Genomic DNA, 22139 nt, shown 5'->3' with positions numbered 1-22139 from the left:
GGAACTTGAGAACTACAACTTCGAGGTAGTCAAAGATTTTATGTACCTTGGTACCTCCATAACTAAAACGAATGACATTAGTTTTGAAATTCGGAGAAGGATAGTGATGGCCAACCGGTGCTACTATGGTCTGAGCAAACAATTCAAAAGCAAAGCCACCTCCCGCCAGACCAAACTCACACTGTACAAGACGCTGATACTACCCGTGTTATTATATGGATCTGAAGCATGGGTAATTACGCAAGCAGATGAGGCAGCTCTTGGAGTGTTTGAGAGAAAAATTCTACGAAAGATCTATGGACCAATCTGCGTTGACGGTGAATATCGCCGTCGAATGAACCATGAGTTGTACCAGCTATTCTCGGACATCGACATTGTTAGACGTATTGAGCTGCAGCGACTACGTTGGCTAGGTCATGTTGTGAGAATGGATGAAGATGCCCCAGCCCAGAAGGCATTTAAAAGCCAACCAGCTGATCGTTCACGCAGAAGGGGAAGGCCACGAATACGATGGAATGATCAAGTCGAAGACAACATTGCCGAAAATGGTCTCTCAAATTGGAAAAACTGCACAAAAGACCGACGCGCCTGGAAATCTTTTCTAAGCTCGGCTTATGGATCGAAAGTTCTGCCACAAGCAGGCTAAGTAAGTAAGTAAGTAAAGAAGTCGTGGATTTTTTAAAAAAAATATTTTAGGGGCCCACCAGAGGCGTGGATTTTTAAAAAAAATATTTTTAGAGGCCCACCAGAGGCGTGGATTTTTAAAAATGGATTTTTATAGGCCCACCAGAGGAGTGGATTTTAATAAATGGATTTTTAGAGGCCCACCAGAGTCGTGGATTTTAATAAATGGATTTTTAGAGGCCCACCAGAGGCGTGGATTTTAAAAAATGGATTTTTAGAGGCCCACCAGAGGCGTGGATTTTGAAAAAAAGTATTTTTAGAGGCCCACCAGAGGCGTGGATTTTGAAAAAAAGTATTTTTAGAGGCCCACCAGAGGCGTGGATTTTGAAAAAAAGTATTTTTAGAGGCCTGAAATGTTTTCCAGTTGTACATATTTTTACCCTAATTATGGGGATATATTTTTTTCTTGGGGGCGTATCCGGTTACCCGGTTATTTGACCAGGAAGTTCGGGTACGGCTACCCGGTTATAACCGGTTCTACGGATCCGGTTAATATAAAATGGGTATTATTTTAAAGGCTATAAAAATACCTTTCTATGGTCAGATACCAACACCGGCTACGCGACAGAATTTCCTTGTTTTTGTAGGGTTCTAAGGCCCATATCTTTTGATCCACAACAGATACAGCCACATATCGCACCATTTTGGAAAGGTAAAATTGTGGTCTATCATGTGCGACAATAGTGGACCCAAGTTCGACTTTTAGGGTGTTTTTCAAAAAAAAAAAAAAAAAAAATCGGGTACCAAAACCCAGTTGTTTGACTGCATCTCCAAAACAGTTTGAGATAACCCCATCAAATATTAACCGGATCTGTAGAACCGGATATAACCGAGTACCCGTACCCCAAGAAAAAAAAATATCCCCATAATTAGGGTAAGAATACCTACCTCTGGAAAAAATTTGAGAAAAATCTGATCGTTTTTACTAAACAAGAGTTGTTCCAAAATATTTTTTAGAGTTCCTTACTACGGCGTAGATTAAAAAAAAAAGTATTTTTAGAGCTCCTAAATAAGGCGTGGATTTTTTTAAAGCTACTTTAAAAGACAAAAAAGCTGTTATTATTTTTTTTAAATTAATATTTATTAAATAAATTAAATATACAATTTTAATTGTTTTTATGTTTTTATTTTGTTTATAAATAATTTTAATTTGAGTATTTTTTTTTATTTAAAATTTATTTGATTTTTCATAATTTTTTTAAACAAAAATTTCCATATCCAATATTTAAATATTTTTGTTAACAAATTATTTTTTTAGATTTAAAGCTTGGCTTTAACAAAAACAAAAATCAAAAAAAATTAATTTTCTATACAAATTTTTAATGATTAATTTCTTCTTCTTCATCCTCCACCTCCCCTCCTCTTCGAAAAAAGAAACTAGGAAGGTTCACATGTTTTGAATTAGTTGTATGATATGTTTTAAGGTTTTTAGTTTTCCATTTCCTTGGTTGAAATGTTCGTTGTTTGTCGTTGTTTGAAATGTGTGGACGTGTTGTGTATGGCGGCGGTTTGGACTGATGATGTTGAGAGATGTTGTGAAATGTTCTGAGTTGTTTCCTGTTGCAGGTTACCACTCCTTCCCCTTCATCATTTTTTTGCTCCAGAATTACAAATTGTTAATTGTTGTTCTTGTTGTTGTTATTATTATAAATTAAATAATATTATTAGAAAAAGTTAGGTTAATGCATGGGTTTAATAGGTGGTGAAGAGCTCCTCCTGTATGCTATTGGATCGCAGCAGCTGTGATGGTGTTGGTCCACCTTGGATGGAGGCCAGTTTGGGCGAAGCACTGGAAGATTTTTGTGAATGATATTCATCGCTGAATTCCTTGAGGCGATTGCCCAAGAAATGTGCCCGCTCACGTTTCTTCACCATATAGTCGGAGGACATCAGCCATCTGTGTTCCTGACAGTCTTCGGTGTATGGACGTTTGCTGGAAGTGGGGGAAAAAGAAGAAGAAAATGAGGGGAAATGTTAAGAATACTGGACATACGACAAAAATAGAAAAATATATGTATCTAAGTGATATAGATAATGTATCTATGGTGTTTAAATGGTGTAGATATTTTATTTATGTTGTTTAAATAATCTAGATAATGTATCTACGCCGTTTAAATGACTAGTTAACTTATCTAAGAGTCGTAGATAATGTAGTTAATTTATCTATGATTTGTAAATAATGCACATAATTTATCTATGTTATCTAAATGGCGTAAATTATTTATCTATGGTGTTTAAATGACATAGATAATTTATCTATGTAGTTTAAATAACCCAGATAATGTTTCTACGCCGTTTAAATGACTAGATAGTTCATCTATGAATTGTAAATAACGTAGATAATTTATCTGTGACTTGTTAATAATGCAGATAATGTAAATATGTTGCCTAAACGACGTACATAATTTATCTATGTTGTTAAAATAATGCAGATAAATTATCTATGTTATCTAAAAGACGTAAATTATTTGTTTATGGTGTTTAAATGACGTAGATAATTTATCTATGTTGTTTAAATAACCTAGATAATGTATCTACGCCGTTTAAATGACTAGATAACTTGTCTATGAGTTGTAGATAACGTAGATAATTTATCTATGAGTTGTAAATAACACAGATAATGTATCTACGTTGTCCAAACGACGTAGATAATTTATTTATCTTGTTAAAATCTAAATGACATAAATTATTTGTCTATGGTGTTTAAATGACGTAGATAATGTATCTACGTCGTATAAATAACTTAGATAATTTATCTACATTATCTAAGTAATTTTTCTACATCATTTGAATGTCATAGAAAATATATCGACATAATTTTAATGATGTAGATAATGTATATACGTTATCTAAGTATCTCAGATAACGTATTTACGTATCTAAATGAAATAGATAATATATCACTGTACTCTAACTAAATCAGATAATTTATCTAAGTTATCTAAATACCTTAGATAATGTATATACGCTATCTAAATGCCTTAGATAATGTATATACCTTATTCAAGTACCTTAGATAATAATCTACGTTATCTAAATAATGTAGATAATGTATCTGCATTATCTAAACAATGTAGATAATGTATCTACATTATCTAAACAATGTAGATAATGTATCTACATAATCTAAATACCTTAGATAATGTATCTACGTCATCTAAATACATTAGATAATGTATCCACGTTATATAAAAGTCTTAGATAATGTATCCACGTTATCTTAATACCTTAGATAATGTATCTACATTGTTTAAATACATTTTTGATAACGTATCTACGCGATCTTAATTCATTAGATAATGTATTCACGTTATCTAAATGTCTTAGATAATGTATATAAATTATCTAATTATGTTAGATAATGTATCTATGTTATCTATATGCCTTAGATAATATATCTTCATTGTCTAAATACATAAGATACGTTATCTAAATACCTTAGATAATGATCAAAGTTATCTAAATACATTAAATAATTTATCTACGTTATCTTAATGCCCCAGATAATGTGTCAGAGTCATCTGAATTGTTTAGATAATGTATATACGTTATCTAAATAACATAGATAATGTGTATACGTTTTCTATATACCTTAGAAAATTTATCTAAGCTAGATAAATAACATAGATAATTTATCTACATTATCTAAATAACCTCATTCCTTTCAAAAATATCTTTTTTTCGATTTTTCTCAACTTACTGTGGTTGACGTTTGAACAGGAACATAATAAATCTCGTAGCTTCGGGTGTCACCTCACTGAAGAGGTTTTCAAATCTATAACGGACATAGGCAATATTCTGCTTAGTTTCATGTTCATCGACACCACGGAAAGGACTAGTGCCCGATAGCAGCAAATAAGTGAGAACGCCCACAGACCAAATATCAGTTTGTGGGAATACTGGCTCTTCCATAACCATTTCGGGGGCTTGGAATTCCAAATTACCGCATGGTCGAACTTGAACGCCGAGTTTATTGACACGCTTCGTGCAACCGAAATCGATGAGTTTAACTTGTACCGAACGCACCGAAGCCATCACGACATTATCGGGTTGAATATTCAAATGGGCATAACCACGCCAGTGCAAGTATTGCAGAGCATCCAACAGCTGGAAGATAACGGTCGCAACCATTTGTTCGGTGTATTGATGACGTGAGCTGAAATAGGTCAAAACATCAGCACCCTGCAATTTCTCCATAATGAAAATGGCAATGGGCACATTCAATGGTTTGTAGGCGGCAAACAAGGCAGGAATACGTTCGTGTCTCAGTGTCTTAAAGTTATCGAATTCCGCAACGATATCCTCTTCATTTTGATCGGTGATTTCAAAGATCTTGGCGACAACAACGGCGTCACTGGACTTCTGGATACCCTTGACAATGGTGGAGAATTCACCGCGGGCAATTTCCGAAATAAAGCTGTACTTTTCATTGACCGAATGATCGGTTACCCAGTTGGGTGGTTCGCGTTCGCAGTGATAATCGGTGTGGACACGCTCCTCCTCGGGCAAGACTTCGTGACCACTTTCGGTCATCTGTTGTAAATGTTTCATGGCCTTGGTAATGTGGATCTTGGCGGCATCGTGGCCACCGGTGGAGGCGCTAATTGGTATACCCATATCACTCCAGCCAATACGATTTCTGGAGGCCAAACGGAATTGGTATTGGGTGTTTGGCTGCAAATCATGCACCAAATAGAACTCGTGATCGATGTTATCGGCAATTGTGGTCCAGGCATCGGCATCAGCTCGCTTATATTGCAAACTGTAGCATAGAACGGAGGTGTGGCCATCGTCACGTGGTTGTTTCCAACGCAACAGAATCTCGGTGGCGCTGACCGCAGAAATTTCAGGCGAATCTGGAGCATCGGGCAGCGTGGCAATGACGACACGACATCTAGCTACAGTCTGACCAACCTTGTTGCGAGCTACACATTTGTAGACACCGACATCGAACTGCATGGCGGGCTCGAAGCGCAAAATCGAGCGACCATCCTCATCGGTGTGGAACTTAATGCGGCTGCTTTCAATCAACACCATATCGTTCTTGAACCATTGGACACTGGGTTTTGGATCGCCAACGGCGAAGCAGTGGACATGGGCAGGTTGACCCTCAGTGATAGCCAGCGATTGTGGCTTCTCGCGGAAGAATGGAGGATAACCTTCACGTTTCGATGAAATCATAGCCTCAGCTTCGGTATATTCATCGAGACGAGGACCCAACTCTGTACGCAAGCGGCGAATGGTATAGGAGTCTTGAGCTGAATACATGCTAATACGACTACGAGTACGTTCATCGTCGATTTCTTCATCCATGATATCGGTGAAGCGACGACGTTCACGAATAATGGGCAGAGACCAATCCAAGCTTTCATTGGCTGCGAAAGATGGCGATCTGCGGTGGGCCACCTTCATGTATTCACGCAAACGTACTGGGAAGCTGACATCACGCAATTGCAGGAGATAGGTATCGGGACCATATTGATAGCTAGAGAAAAAGCGATGGGAGAGAAGAATATTAATTAATTGTTCTCTTTCGAAATTCAGATCAAACATTTGAAGCCAGCGAGCGAAAACAAAGCTTAAGTCGTCCTGCAACCGACTTCTTCATACCCTCGCAACTCAGCGGGGTGTAATTTGGAACTTTGGGGGATTTTTGAACTCCAAAAAATAGATAATTTATCTGCACTATACAGATAAATCGAAATAGCTAATTGATGTATATCATCTACAAAATCTAGATAATGTATCTATGACATCTGAATCGCATATATTATCTATGCGATTCGTTTTTTTTTTCTATGTTATCTAAATACCATAGAAATTATCTACGTTATCTAAATAACGTATCTATATAGCGTAGATAATGTATATATGTTATATAAGTAGCGTAGATAATGTATCTATGTTATATAAATAGCACAGATAATGTATCTATGTTATATAAATAGCGTAGATAATGTATCTATGTTATCTAAGAAATTTAAAAAATATGTATGTTATGTAAATAGCGTAGATAATGTATCTACATTATGTAAAAAGTACAGATAATTTATCTACGTTATCTTAATAAAGTAGATAATGTATCTAAATAGCGTAGATAATGTATCTACGTTATCTAAATAGAGTAGATAATGTATCTGCGTTATATAAATAGCGTAGATAATATATCTATATAGCGTAGATAATGTATCTACGTTATCTAAATAGCGTAGATAATGTATCTGTGTTATATAAATAGCGTAGATAATATATCTATATTATCTAAGAAATATAAAAATTATCTATGTTATCTAAATAACCTAGATAATGTATCTACTTTATCTAAATAACACAGATAATTTATCTATGTTATCTAAGAATACTAGATAATGTTATCAAGATAACACACAAGTTGTATCTACGTTATCTAAGTAACGTGAAAATTGTCTGCGTTATCTAAATAACATAGATGGTGTATCTGCGTTATCTGTGCAACGTAGACAATGTATCTATGTTATCTAAAGTACGTAGATAGTGTATCCATAATTTATCTATGTTATCTAAACAACGTAAATAAACGAAGCACAGAATATACGGTATCAATAATATCTAAATGAACATAGATAATTTATCTAAACACATTTCGATGAAAAAAATCCATTTCCTCCCACTGAGTTGAGAGCAATCTCATTAGGCCCCTTAAAGCAATCTAAAGCAAACAAAAAACTGCTGCCATAAAAGCTGTAGCAAAAACAAAGCTCTGCTCCTTTCCTCTTTTCCGAGGAAAGGTGATCGGTCCCCATACTTACTGACTCTCCGATTGTATAATACCCAATTCATAATCCGGATGCAAGAATTTCGAATATGTCTCCACGCGTTTAGTGCGTACTCTTGGTTCGGGAGTACGTTCGGGAGTGTTCTCCGGCGTGTACACCAAACCGGGAGGATAGACCATTTTCGAGGGATGAGTCCAGCAGCCACTCAAACGGCGACGTCTGAAGTAATGTTTGCACGAAGCATTAGCATACCAATCACGGAAATCGTTGTAGTAATTTCTCAGACGATCGGTGTTGATACGATACTCATCGTCGGATACCTTGCGATCCAACATAAAGAACCATGGATGTCTCAAAGCGGTCTTTACATCCATACGCTCTTCAGGGCTGTAGACCAGCAGACGTTTAATGAAATCACGACCATCATCGGAAATGTGAGTCCAAATGGAATCACTGAAGTCCCAGTGGCCTTCCTTGATGCGTTGCAGAGTTTCACGATCATTGGCACCGCGGAAGGGATTATGTCCGGAAAGAAGGACATAGGTAATGACACCCACAGTCCACATGTCGTGAGAGAAGCTGACACCTTCCTTGTTGACAACTTCGGGAGAGACATACTCGGGCATGCCATAGTCCAGGGTGGTCAAGGCATGGGTGTGAATGCGGCGAGCCAAACCGAAATCGGAGATTTTCAGGTAATCACCACCCACAACGGAGATGAGGAGGTCCTTGATCTGAAAGGGAGAGAAGAAGAAGGTATTTTATAGACAACATAGGATATAGGAAATTTATCTTTGTACTCACAGTCAAGCCCATATGGCCCACACCATTTTCATGCATGTGCTCCAGGCCCCACAGGACTTGCCTGATGTAATGGGCAATATCTCTTTCACGATAATAGTCACGTCTCAACAAATTATCCCGCACCAATTCTCCACCAGCAGCCAGTTCCATAATCAGCGTAACATTGCGCTCCGTATCGTAGGCATCATGCAAGCGGATCAGGTTCTTATGGTTCAACATATTCATCATTTCCAATTCGTTCAACATGAATGGACGGATCTCCGATTTGCCATACATAATCTTGGCAGCATAATTGTCACCGGTTGCACGCTCCACAGCGTGATAGGTAATACCCTGAGTACCACGACCTAACTCATCACCGATATCGTATTTATCTTCGAAGCGGAAGTTCTTGGGACGAACATAAGGATGACGTCCATAGGTATTGAAGATATATTGATCCTCATTATCCTCAATGTGGACCATGACGGAGGAGCTGACACTACCGGCAATGTTGCGGGCACTAATCGAATAGAGGCCAGCATCCTTGAGGATACAATCGCTCAGCGACAGGATATATACATTGGGTTCAATGAAACGCATCTTGATGCGGCTGGTTTCGGCCAATGGTTGCCAGTCCTTGTACCAGCGGATCTCTGGGTGGGGAATGCCCACAACATGGGCCTCAATGCGGCCATTCTTGCGGGACATGATAAAGGTTTCCTCGGGACGCTTGGTGAAGCGGGGATATTCGGCAATTTCCAAACGGACACGTTGACGGGCCTCGCCATGTTCATTGGTGGCAACGGCTTCATACCAGCCAACATCGCGATCCAACATCCTAGAAAATAACAAGAAAATTAGTATCTCCAGTTCCGCACACCCTTCCTTCCTCTCTACACTTACTTATTAATGAACAATGTAGCCTGGCCATTACGGGTATAACTGTAATCGAAGCGGCCGCCGGGTTCAATCAACATATCATCGAAGTAATAGGTCATCTTGGGCTTAGGATAACCATAGACGAACCACATAAGTTCGGCATTGTGACCCTTGACGCCATAGCTGACATCATTTTCACGACGCAAGAACTGAGGAGCCTGTGCCATACCATCATGGGGTGGACATTCAATATCAAAGTCCTTGGGGAAGTAGGGCGATGTCTCTGGTCTAAAATCTACACCTGGTGCCAAATAGGTATAAGTCTTTGGTGGTTCGGGTACCAATTTCGATCTATAAGTTTGTACATATGGACTTGGATCGCTAACGCCAAATTTATTCTCTACACGCACACGGAAACGATAATCTCTGAAAGGTTCCAAATCGCCAACATTACAGGCACAGCTGCGAATGCCGGTGCGAATGGTACGCCAATCACCATCGGGTAAATTCAACATTTCCACTTGATAAGTGACGGGATAGCGGGGCATATTGGGCACAGATGGGCGCCAGGCCAATTGCAAATAACGATCGGTCATTTTCAAAATGACAGGAGCATCGGGCAGTGGGTTGGGCACTCCGGTGTGCTTGTATTTCTTGTAGTCACGATACTGATCGGCAATGGCACCTTGCAGAGGGCTGTCGACGGCTGTGGGATAAGGAAGAAATTTGGAAATGAAATAGTGGTTAAAATGGATAATGGTTATAAATCGTTTGGATACAAAGGATACTGATTCTATATGTTTCGGATAACACGGATAAAGGTTTTATATTACTCGGATAACATAGACAATTATTTTAGATTACTTAGATAAGCTAGATAATACATATTTTATATTAAATGACACAGATGAAGATGTGGATAACACGGATAATGGTTATATATTCGGATACAACGGATAATGGTTTTATATTGTCCGGATAAGCCGGATAAAGGTTTTATATTACTCAGATAACATGGACAATAATTTGGGATTGCTTAGATAACGTAGATAATGCCCGGATAATATGGATAAGAGGCTTTCTTTAATTTGGATAACATATAAAGGATTTTTATGTTTTATCCATGGTATGTGGGTAACATAAAACACCTATCCACATTGTCCATACGCCCTAAAACACCCTTTTATGATATACCCTTTTATGATATATATGTTTTCTATAAAGGATAATTGTTTTTTGGTTTCTCGGATAACGCGGATAATGATTTAGGTCATTCAGATAATGTGGATAAGGCATATTTGATGACTAGCTAATGTTTTGACGTCATCTAGATGACGTAGATAATGACAGCTGACATCTGGATAAGGTAGATAATAATTATACGTTATCCAGATATCGTAGATAATGATTCCACGTTATCCAGATAATGTAAATAGTAATTCTACGTTATCCAGATATCGTAGATAATGATTCCACATTATTCAGATAACGTATATATCGATTCTACGATATTCAATTAACATAGAAATTGATTTTACATTGTTCAGATAGCGTAGATAATTATTCCACGTTGTCAGGATAATGTAGGTAAAAATTCTAAGTTATCCAGATAACGTAGATAAGGTTTCTAAGTCATCCATATAAAGTAGATAATGATTCTATGTTATGCGGAGAATTTAGATAATGACTCTACATTATCAAGATAATGATACTAGGATATCTAGATAACGTAGATAATGAGTATACGTTACCCAGATAACATAGATAATGATTCTACGTTATTTAGATAACGTAGATAATGTCTATAGATTATCTAGATAAAGTGGATAATTATTTTATATTATTATTATTCTACGTTATCCAGATAACGTAGATAATGTCTCTACATTATCTAGATAACGTAAATAGTTATTTTATATTATCCAGATAACGTAGATAATTATTCTACCTTATACAGATAGCATAGATAATTGTCCTATGTTATTATCATAATGTAGATGATGATTCTACGCTACCCAGATAACATAGATAATGTCTACATATTATAGATAACGAACATAATTACTTTATATAATCCAGATAACGTAGATAATTGCCCTATGTTATTATGGTAACGTACATAATGATTATACGCTACCCAGATAACGTAGATAATGACTCTATGTTATGTAGACAACCCAGATAATGATTCTATGTTATGTAGATAACCCAGATAATGATTCTATGTTATCCAGATAACCTAGATAATTATTCTATATTATCCAGATAAAATAGATAATGATTATACGTTATCCAGATAACGTAGATACTTATTCCATGTTTTCCAGATAACGTAGATAATTTTTCCATTTTATTCAGATAACGTAGTTAAAAATTCTGCATCGTCCAGATAATTGATATTGTTGCGACATTATCTAGATAACGTAGACATTATCTAGATAAACTAGATAATGTAGATAATGGATATATGTTTTCCAGATAACGTAGATAATGTTTGTACATGATCAAGATAACGTAAATAATGATCCCTCATCATCCAGATAACGTAGATAATATCTTCAAGTTCACTAGATAACGTAGATAATTATTCTGCGTTATCCAGATAATGTAGATAACGATTTTGTGTTATTCAGATAGCATAGATAATGATTTTACGTTGTCTACATAATCTAGATAAGATTTTGATGTCATATGTATAACGTAGATAATACCTATATATTATCTAAGTAATAAAGATAATTTTCCATATTATCTAGATAACATAGATAATTATAATTTTATAAAATTTATTCTGGACTTACTGTCGAACAACAGCTCAGCTTCACACTGTTCATCGCCATGGGGATTGAAGACACGGCAGGTGTAGCGGCCAACATCCGATTCGTCGGCATTCTTGATGCACAGACGCATCAAGCCATTACCCTCAGTCTCGATGTGGATTCTATCGGTGGGGAATAATTTCTGGCCATTTTTGAACCATTCAACCTCGGGTTTGGGATAACCGGTGGCCATGGCGGTGAATTTGGCATCCATGCCGGGGTAGATATCACAATCGCCAATTTTCTTGAGGAAAACTGGTGGTTCGGAACGGGCATGTTTTTTGCTGCAAGGTGGAGAGAATGTTTTATTAGATGACGGATTTCTTTTAGGGGGAAGTAGGTTGGGGGACTTACATTTCATTGACAATATCCAAACGTCCCTGGGTAATATCCTTACCCTCCCGATTGGTGGCAATGCATTTGTACACACCCTTATCGCCATCGTTGCAGTCACGCACGGTCAGCGTGTGATGGTCACCATCATGTTTCATGTAGTACTTATCGCCATCCGCAATGGGCTTATCGTTGAAGAACCAGGTCAATTCCGGATATGGTACACCAGATACACTGACGGATATCTTGGCATCACCACCGTATACCTGCTGTTGGTCGGTAATCTTTTGTGTGAATACGGGCTTCTTGTAGACCTTGCGAACGTTGGCGTTGCAGGACGAAGTGTCCTCACCCAAAGGATTTGCCAACAAACAGCTGTACACACCGGAATCCGAAGTTTCGGCAGGGTTGATAATCAAGCCGACATGTTTGCCGTCACAGGTCATGAGGATACGCTCACTGGGTTGCAATTGAACGCCGTCCTTGGTCCAAATTGTCTCGGGCATGGGGTTGCCCAAGAAGGGAGCTGAAAGGGAGAGTTCTTGGCCCTCATCGGCATTGACATCGCGTAGAGCGGAGACAAAGCTGGGTGCCTCTTCGGCGGCATTTTCATCGGTAACGGGAGCCACAAAGAGTTTCGCCTTGGAGGCGGCACTGCCCTTGGGATTGGTGGCAATGACTTCGTAGAGGCCAGAATCGGCCACGGAAGGTTTTTCAATGATCAAGCTATATGTATGATCGGGATTTTCAATGATGGCATGATGTTTCTTGTCTTGGGGTGACAACTCGGTGCCATTGTGGAACCATTTGACTTCGGGTTGGGGATAGGCCACAACCTTGACATCCATTTTGACGGGGAAACCTTCAATGCTGCGGGCATCGGTGAGCTCGGCAACGAATTCGGGTTTGGTTTCCTTGGGCAATACCTGGACCTTGGCGACGCCCTTGATTTCACCTTCCTTGTTGCTGATGAGGCACTTGTAAATGCCGGCATCTTGGGGAGTGGTGGCATCGATGCTGGAGGGAAGGAGAAGAGAGGAGAAAATTGGGTTAGGGGTCCCTGGAGTATGGTGGTGGGGAAAAGTCGCCTTACCTAATACCAATCTGGCCATTGGGATTGTTGATGAAATTAATGGCCTGGCTGGGACGCAACAAGACCTCATCCTTGTACCATTGGATTTCGGGGGCAGGGAAACCGACCACGGTGGCTTCCAATTTCAAAGGTTCGCCCACGGTGATCTTTTGGTCCTGGATGGGTTTTACAAAGCTGGGGGTCAAGGGTTTGGCTGTAACGCAAAAAAAATTAAATTTAGGGAGCCTGAGAAAGATGTGGGGCGAACTTCGCTATACTTACGGCTAACAGCCACGGCACAGAGGGCCACCTTCTTGCCATGCTCATTGGTAATGGCCAGTTTGTAGGCTCCCGAATCATTGGGCTGGCATTCCTCAATTTCCAATTTGCACAGACCCTGGGGAGTGGTGGTGATTTTGATGCTAAAGGGAGGAAAGATGAAGCGGATTAATTAAAAAATCCCTGTTTAACCCTATTCGGTTCCACTCACTGTTCGGTAGGCTTAACCTCTTCATTATCCTTGTACCATTGCACAACGGGCAATGGACTGCCATCGACCACACATTGCAATACCAATGGCTCGGTTTCATGAACCTCCTTCGTGGGTTCCAAATTCTTGACGAACACTGGTGATAAGTCCATCATGGTTAGCTTGAATGGAGCCTCAGTGGTACCAATGTCATTGGTAGCCACAGCAGCATATTTAGCCACATCGGATAAACTGAAATGTAGAACCTCAAATTCGCTGGAAATTTGATCGCTGGCCACCACTTTTTGGGTGATGCGATACAAAGGTTCTCCAGTGGTCTTATCCTTGGCATTGACATCGATCGGTTTGCCATCCTTGGTCCATTCCAATTTGGGCAATGGGACACCATGGACGACGACTTCAGTCAAGGCTGGATGATAATCATGGACCACCTTGTCTTCGGGTGGGGTGATGAAGGTGGGTTTCTCAACTGGAAAAAATGAAGAGCGGATTTGTTAGAGAAGACTCCGAACATTTCTTAAAAAATAATTTGGAGGATTTGGAACTGAGGCTATTTTTTTGCTATAGAAAAAATTCGGTCCTCAGTGCTTTGAGGCCATTTTTAAAGAAAAAAAAACGGCCCATGTTTCTATAAAAAATCGGACCTCAGCATCCTGAGGATAGTTTTTCTTATGTAACAAATTCTGACCTCAAAATACGGACCTCGGCTTCTCAGATTCTATTTTTTATTTTTATTGAAAAAATCGAACCTCTTTTGTGTAAAAAATCTGACTTCAATTTCCTTCTACAGGAAAAAATTTGGTCCTCTGTTCTCTTTCAAATAAAAATCTCCTGGGAAAATTCTACTCACCATGCACATTAAGTTGGAAGTCCTGGGCGGTTGTGCCTTCATTATTGACAGCAGTCAAAGTATAGGTGCCACCATCATTCGAAGCAACGGTCTGGAAGACCAGACGATATTTGTTGGCATCAACATCGGCAATGACTTCGCAATTTTCATTGTTGCACAAATTCTCATTGCCACGGCTCCAGGTGACCTTAGGCTTAGGATTGGCCTTGACCACAACATCAAAGCATACCGTTTGTCCTGGCATGCAACCTTGGTCCTTGAGGCCAATAATTTCTGGTTTCGACAAAATATCAGCAAAGCAGCCAATATTGACTTTGCCGTATTTGTTCTCCAATTGCAGTTCGTAGCGGCCATTATCCTCATGGATGGCTGTAAAGAGAAATCGAAAAACAAAATTAGAAAAAATGGGGTGAGGATAACCCTATAAAACTTACTCTCATCAATGTTCAGGGTACAGGTGTACTCCATCAAGCCATGTTGCAGCTCCTTCTTGTCGACACTGATCTTGACATGACGATCATTGCTATCAATTGGCTTGCCATCCTTGAGCCACACCATTTTGGGTTCAGGATCAGCGGTAAAGACCACAGGCAGATGCAAAGGTTTACCCTTGTGGGTACTGATGTCTACCAAGCCCTTCTTGACAATGGGTTTGCGATATTCGGCAACACCTATAGGGGGTTTCCAGGGAGTTTAGAATTTTATTTTTTATGTGAGATCGAAGTCTTCTTACCCGACAAGGAGAGTACACCTTGGTGGGACTTTTCTCCCACCTTGTTCTTAATGACTACCTTATAGGTACCGGCATCCTCCAATTTCAAGGATTTCTTTTCCAAACGGTATTTGTCCTGCAATGAGAAGGAAGAAAACAATAAAGAAAAATTCTTAGGAACTGAGGTCCAATTTTCTCTATGGAAAAAGTAGCCTCAGGAGAGTTGATTTCCGCTGAGGTGTCCTTTTCTATATAAAAAAAATTCTTAGGCCTCCTGAGGTGTCTTTTTTTATAGGAAAAAATTCCTCAGGTCTCCTGAGGTGTCTTTTTCTATAGAAAAAAAATCTTCAGGTCACCTGAGGTCTCTTTTTCTATAGGAAAAAATTCCTCAGTTCACCTGAGGTCTCTTTTTCAATAGGAAAAAATTCCTCAGGTCACCTGAGGTCTCTTTTTCTATAGGAAAAAATTCCTCAGGTCACCTGAGGTCTCTTTCTCTATAGAAAAAAATTCCTCAAGTCACCTGAGGTCTCTTTTCCTATAGAAAAAAATTCCTCAGGTCACCTGAGGTCTCTTTTTCTATAGAAAAAAATTCCTCAGGTCGCCTGAGGTCTCTTTTTCTATAGAAAAAATTTATCCGGTCTCCTGAGGTCTCTTTTTACAGAAAAAATTCCTCAGGTGTTTTTTTCTATCAAAAAAAATCCTCAGGATCCTTCAGGTCTCTTTTTTTATAGAAAAAAAAAATCCTCAGGTCCACTGAGTTCTCTTTTTCTATAGAAAATAATTCTCAGCCCTCTGAGAACCTATTTTTCTAAAAGTTGGTCCTACTTACCCCATCCACAATAATGGCGGTATTGGCATCTGGCTTAATTTCCTTGCCATCCTGATACCAAATAGCCTCTGGCTTGGGTATGCCATGGGCAATAACCTCATATTTCAAGGGCACGGATTCATAGGAGTGCATCTCCATAATATCCACATGGTCAATGGTGGGTTGGGCTGTAAAGATAAAATTATAATTAGATATTCGTTCCGCAAGCTCCCTCCCCCATCCGCTACTTACTTAACACATTAACTTGACACTTGGATACACTTTCGCCGACCGAATTCTTGGCACGAACCTCATATACACCGGTATCCTGAGGCTTACACAAATTCAAGGTCAGGTTATATTCCTCATAGCGCTTCGTATTGTGGCTGATCTTCAAACGGGCATCAGCCGAGCACTCCTGGTCATTGATATACCATTTAACGGTGGCCTCGGGCTCCGAATAGATTTCAGTATCCAGAGTCAAAGTGTGGCCCTCCTCAATTTCAACATCCTTCAATTGTTTCTTGATCTTGGGCTTGCCTGTGGATAAAAAATCATAAGTTCCCATTCTCAGCCCCTCCTGATGTCACTTTCTACTTACAATTCACGGTAACAATACACTCATTCTGCAGTTTGCCATAATCGTTCATAATGACCACACTATAGGTACCCTGCAGGGCAGTGGTGACCTGTTTCATAATCAACTTGTAGTCATTGCCCTCTTCTTGGCGGCGGAACTCGTTGCGCTTCTCATCGATCTCAATGCCATCGATGTACCATTTGATGCCCGGTTTGGGATAGGCATCAACGGCCACATTGAGGGTCACATCAGTATCACCCTCGGTGACAATGATATTCCTCAAGCTCTTGGTGATCTCCGGCGTACACTTGATCAGCAAATTAGTTTTGCTGGTGGTAGAGCCATGCTCATTCTCAGCCTTTACCGAATATTCACCAGCATCGACACGGGTCACTCCGGTGATTTTCAAAGTATACGAATTACCATCCTGGATCACGGAGTACTTCTTATTGTCGATGGTGATCTGCTTACCCTCCTGGTACCAGGTCAACTTGGCCTCGGGATAGGCATCAATGCGGCAGCTCATCAGCACCGTTTCCTTTTCACCATGGACATATTCCTCTTCAAGGGACTTCACGAACACCGGCTTGGAGTGCACAGTGCAATTCCAGTATTCCGATGTTTGACTCAAATCATTGGTGGCCCTCAGGGAGAAGTTGCCGGACTGAGACAACTTGATCTTCTCAATTTCAATGGTGACCTTTTCGGTACTCTTGCCCACAGTGGTGGAGCTGATCTTGACATTCTTCTCCGTGGTGATGTCCTTACCATTATTGGTGAGATTCAAAATGGGCTTGGGATAACCCTCAACCTCCACTTCGATGCGCACCGTCTCCTCTACATTGCAAACTATGTCTTTGACCTTCTTAATTTTGGGTGGTGCCTTCACGACCAAAGTGATCTCCGAACTATCCTCGCCCAATTCGTTCATGGCGTGGATGGTGTAGAGACCAGCATCTTCGGTGGTGGCATTCTTGATCAGCAAAGACATACTTTCGTCACTCTCGTACAAGAACTTGTGGCGATCGTCGATTTCGATCACCTGACCCTCGTGCTTAACCTGCACGGCGGGCTTGGGGAAACCCTTGCATTGCATTTCCAATATGGCAGTGCCTCCTACGTGCGTGTTAGCTTCACGGTGTTCAATGACCAGGGTGGGTTTTTCGGGTTCCCGGTACAGGGTCTGTACAGAGCCTTGAACCGAAAGCTCAGCACTACAGGAGATATTACCAGTACTGGTCTGTGCAACGCAAGTGTAGATGCCGGCATCCTCAGGTTTGACATGCTGGAAGACCAAGGCGAGGGAGTCTTCATCTTCGCCGAACAGGACCTTGAAACGTTCCTCCGGGTCGAAGGGTGCGCCATTGCGTTTCCATTGGAAGACAGGTTTCTCGCCGGGTTGCAATATTTGACCGGCCAACGAGCCGAAGGGATTTTTGTCCTCTGTGAGAAAATAGGTAAAAATTAAATAAAAATTAGAAGTCCAAAGAATAATCTATAGAAAAAAATTCCTCAGACCTCTCAGGACTCTTTTTTCTATAGAAAAAATCCTCAGAAATTTAAGGACTCATCTTTATATAGAAAAAAATTCCTCAGACCTCTGAGGACTCTTTTTGCTATGGAAACAAATTCCCCAGACTTCTGAGGACTCTTTTTTCTATAGAAAAAAATTATTAAGACCTCTGAGGACTCTTTTTTCTATAGAAAAAAATTCCTCTGAGGACTCTTTTTTTCTATAGAGAAATTCCTCAGACCTCTGAGGACTCTTTTTTCTATAGAAAAAAATTCCTCCGACCTCGTAGGACTCTTTTTTCTATAGAAAAAAATTTCCTCAGACCTCTGAGGACTCTTTTTTCTATAGAAAAAAATTTCCTCAGACCTCTGAGGACTCTTTTTTCCTATAGAAAAAAATTCCTCAGTTCCGCTTAGGACTCTTTTTTCTATAGAAAAAAATCCTCAGTTCAGCTGAGGACTCTTTTTTCTATAGAAAAAAATCCTCAGTTCCGCTGAGGACTCTTTTTTCTATAGAAAAAAATTCCTCAGTTCCGCTGAGGACTCTTTTTTCTATAGAAAAAAATTCCTCAGTTCCGCTGAGGACTCTTTTTTCTATAGAAAAAAATCCTCAGTTCCGCTGAGGACTCTTTTTTCTATAGAAAAAAATTCCTCAGTTCCGCTGAGGACTCTTTTTTTCTATAAAAAACTTCTTTAGACCTCAGAGGGTGCTTTTTTCTATAGGAAAAACTCCTCAGATTTCTGGGGACTCTTTTTTTCTATAGAAAAAAATTTCCTCAGACCTCTGAGGAACCTTTTATCTATACTCAGACCTTCGAGGACTCTATTCCGAAGGATATTCCATCCTATATTTTTTATTATTTTTTTTTCTTTTTGATTCCCCACTTACCCACTGTGGTGACCTGAGCTTCGCACAAGGCCTCACCAAACTTATTCACGGCCTTGCACATATAGGCGCCAGCATCCTCTTTCAAGACCTCATTGATTACCAATTCATAGTAACCCAAATAGTCCTTTTCACGGACAATGTTAATGCGATCCGATTCCAAAATTTCTTGGCCATCCTTGAAGCTGTGCGGGAGTCAAAGGAGAGGAGATTTAAAATTTCTACTTTATTTCAGATGTGTCGGAACTTACAATTGCACTTTGGGCTTTGGGTCGCCCATAATTTTAATCAAGAAACGGAATTGGGTATTTTCCAACATCTCAGCATCCTTGAGGCTGCAGAGGAAAATGGGGGCCACATTTGTTTGGCTTTCATCGTGGCCGGCGGCTGGAAAAAAAAGAAATTTAAGGAAAATATTTTTTTTGTTTTGAAAAATTTACTTACCTTGGCCTACAGCCAATTGGGCGGTACATGAGGTGACTTCGGCACCTGTGCTGGCCTTAGCAGTGTAAGCGCCAGAATCGCGTTCACTGCAAATCGGAAAAATAATATAATTTAATAAAAATTAATATTCATGAAAACCCCTTTCCGCTTACCTGCAATTTTTAATGTCCAAACGATATGAATTCATTGGAGCCTCGGTTTGTTGTATGCGATCGGCTAATACGTCATCCAAGGGTTTATTGTCTTTTAGCCAAGTGACTTTGCCAGGTTTTTCTTTGTATTGGATTTCAAAATGGGCGGGTTCGCCAGCTGTGGTTAACAAAAATTTTTAAAGGAAAGGGGGAGGGGAACAAAAACAACAAATTAAAAAAAAATGGGAATAAATGATCCGAGGGTCATTTTTGTTTCTTTTTTTAATATTTAATAAATATTCTGGAGCTCTACAGCATTTTTAACTACAGCACTACTACTTGTGGTTCTTGTGGTATTTTTTTTTTCGTTTTTAACAAAAATCAAAAACAGGTTTCAAAAAATTGTTTCAAAAAAATTGATATTCAAAAATTTGATTTTTTTTTTTTTTTTTTTTTTTGTTTTTCAAAATTTGGAATTTTGAAAATTGTTACCACTTACGTTGAACCTGTACGCATCGTAGCATACGAATGACGAAAGGTTTCTCAATGGATTTAGGTGCACGGCCCTCCATCATTAAGGATGTGGTGGAGCGTGCTCCGATGGTACGATTAGATGCTACAGAGAGACGGGAATAAGGACGATCTTCTAATTGACTTTCAGGACGTAGTGTAAGTGTGCTGCCAACTAATGCATTTCTTGGTGCCTTTAATGCATCTACATCGGCTAGACTATCGTAGGAGGCTCCTCTCGAAAAATCGCGTGGTCTACTGCCTTGGGTGGCAATTTTGTTTTTCGTTTTCAAAAGGCAATTGACCAGGCAATTTTTGTTCAGGACCAAAAAATAGTGTTCACACCAGCCAGCCAGCCAGTCAGTGGAGGCACATGTGCAGGAGCGGGTGGTACGGCATTGAGGAGGTGAAGCAGCAACAGCAGCAGGGTAGCAATTCAAAGCCATTCGGTTTTTTTGTAGATAAATATGTTTGTGTAGGTGGATATGTATGTGTGTAAACGTGCATGCCGCGCAAAAAATATAATTTTGGTTTTCAGGATCAGGATCGAATTTTTGGTTTTCGGATTTCATAGCATAGGCAGATGATTTAGCATGGTTTTTGTTTTGGTTTTCAAAAATAGAAAAAAAGAAAAGCTTAGAGTTAGAAAAAAATATGGGAAAAGGATTTCAGGACATTGTTTGTTAGTTATAAGGACCATAACCGCAGACATAGTTCACCACTTGAGACAAACATACAAACATTTTTTTATAAATAGACAATTCCGATTTTTGTAGACATACACAATGACAAATAAAATTATTAATAAAAACGATATGACATTTTGAAACAAAACACACACACATAGAGAACTATAAATTTTCGTAAGACAGCACAAACATGAGAAATTTTTGTCCGATTTTGACAACATAAATTATGTCAAGGTTCAGAGGAGACCTTGAAGAAAATTCCAAAAGTGAGAAAACACAGCAACAATCATATTTACATTTGAAAAAAAAAATAAACTTTTCTAAGAAATAAAAAATTTCGTTGTTCGTCCGGGCCGAACTCTTTATACCTACCAGAACTATCGCAAAATTTGGACCGATTTTGATAATTTTTGGTAGGACGATTTAACTCCCAATGAGAACCTAATATACTAAATTACGGCAAATTTGATTGACAAACATGATCAATCTCCCCAAAATTCCGCATTTTGAGAGGTTCCGTTATATGGGGGGTTACCATAAAAATTTGAGCAATATTTATAATTTTTGTTGAGAAGTTTTCCTACCCAATGAGAACTCATAATACCAAATTACACCAAATTCGGATGAATAACGTGTCCAAACTGACCAAAACATCGAAATTCGGAAGGTACCCTTATATGGAGACTACCCTAAAAAGTAGACCAATATGGATAATTTTTGGTGCGAAGTTTTCTTACCCAATGAGAACTCATAATACCAAATTACACCCAATTCGAATGAAAAACGTCCCCAAACTGACCAAAATATCGAAATGCGGAAGGTACCCTTATATGGAGACTACCCTAAAAAGTAGACCAATATGGATACTTTTCGGTGGGAAGTTTTCTTACCCAATGAGAACTCATAATACCAAATTACACCAAATTCGGATGAAAAACCTGTCCAAACTAACCAAAATATCGAAATTCGGAAGGTACCCTTATATGAAGATTAACCTAAAAAGTAGGCGAATATAGATACTTTTTGGTATGAAGGTTTACCACCCAATGAGAATTCATAATACGAAATTACAGCCAATTAGAATGAAAAACGTGTCCAAACTGACCTAAATATCGAAATTCGGAAGGTACCCTTATATTAAATAAATTAAAAAATTAGGCCAATATGGACATTATTTGGTTGGAAAGTTTACCACTCAA

The 22139-nt window shown here is 39.2% G+C and overlaps 1 protein-coding gene across 1 annotated transcript; it reads right to left on the bottom strand.

The window, feature by feature from the left end:
* Positions 1–2373: 2373 nt before the first annotated feature.
* LOC133332403 (obscurin-like) lies at positions 2374–20455 on the bottom strand. The gene is made up of 21 exons (XM_061540805.1): positions 20241–20455; positions 19763–19919; positions 19611–19696; positions 19418–19553; positions 19170–19351; positions 16790–18211; positions 16441–16728; positions 16210–16376; positions 15402–15516; positions 15103–15339; positions 14669–15037; positions 13819–14287; positions 13611–13750; positions 13350–13542; positions 12278–13273; positions 11906–12207; positions 9129–9810; positions 8244–9063; positions 7473–8173; positions 4385–6169; positions 2374–2617 (listed from the first exon to the last, which is right to left on the bottom strand). Exons 1-21 carry the CDS (start codon positions 20314–20316, stop codon positions 2377–2379), a joined length of 9564 nt encoding a protein of 3187 aa, XP_061396789.1. The 5' UTR covers positions 20317–20455; the 3' UTR covers positions 2374–2376.
* Positions 20456–22139: the final 1684 nt, after the last annotated feature.

This window comes from Musca vetustissima, unplaced genomic scaffold (genome assembly GCF_032173495.1).
Source record: "Musca vetustissima isolate MV318-11 ecotype Yass unplaced genomic scaffold, APGP_CSIRO_Mvet_v1 utg698, whole genome shotgun sequence".
NCBI classification, from domain to species: Eukaryota; Metazoa; Arthropoda; class Insecta; order Diptera; family Muscidae; genus Musca; species Musca vetustissima.
This window is presented reverse-complemented; position numbering and strand designations above follow the sequence as displayed.

Coding starts and splice junctions, on each gene's coding strand:
- LOC133332403 (XM_061540805.1), bottom strand. CDS start 20,316: ATGATGGAGGGCCGTGCACCTAAATCCATTGAGAAACCTTTCGTCATT. Junction 15,517..16,209: donor CCGCCATTATTGTGGATGGG/GTAAGTAGGACC, acceptor TTCTCATTGCAG/GACAAATACCGTTTGGAAAA. Junction 13,751..13,818: donor GAGGTTAAGCCTACCGAACA/GTGAGTGGAACC, acceptor TCCTCCCTTTAG/CATCAAAATCACCACCACTC.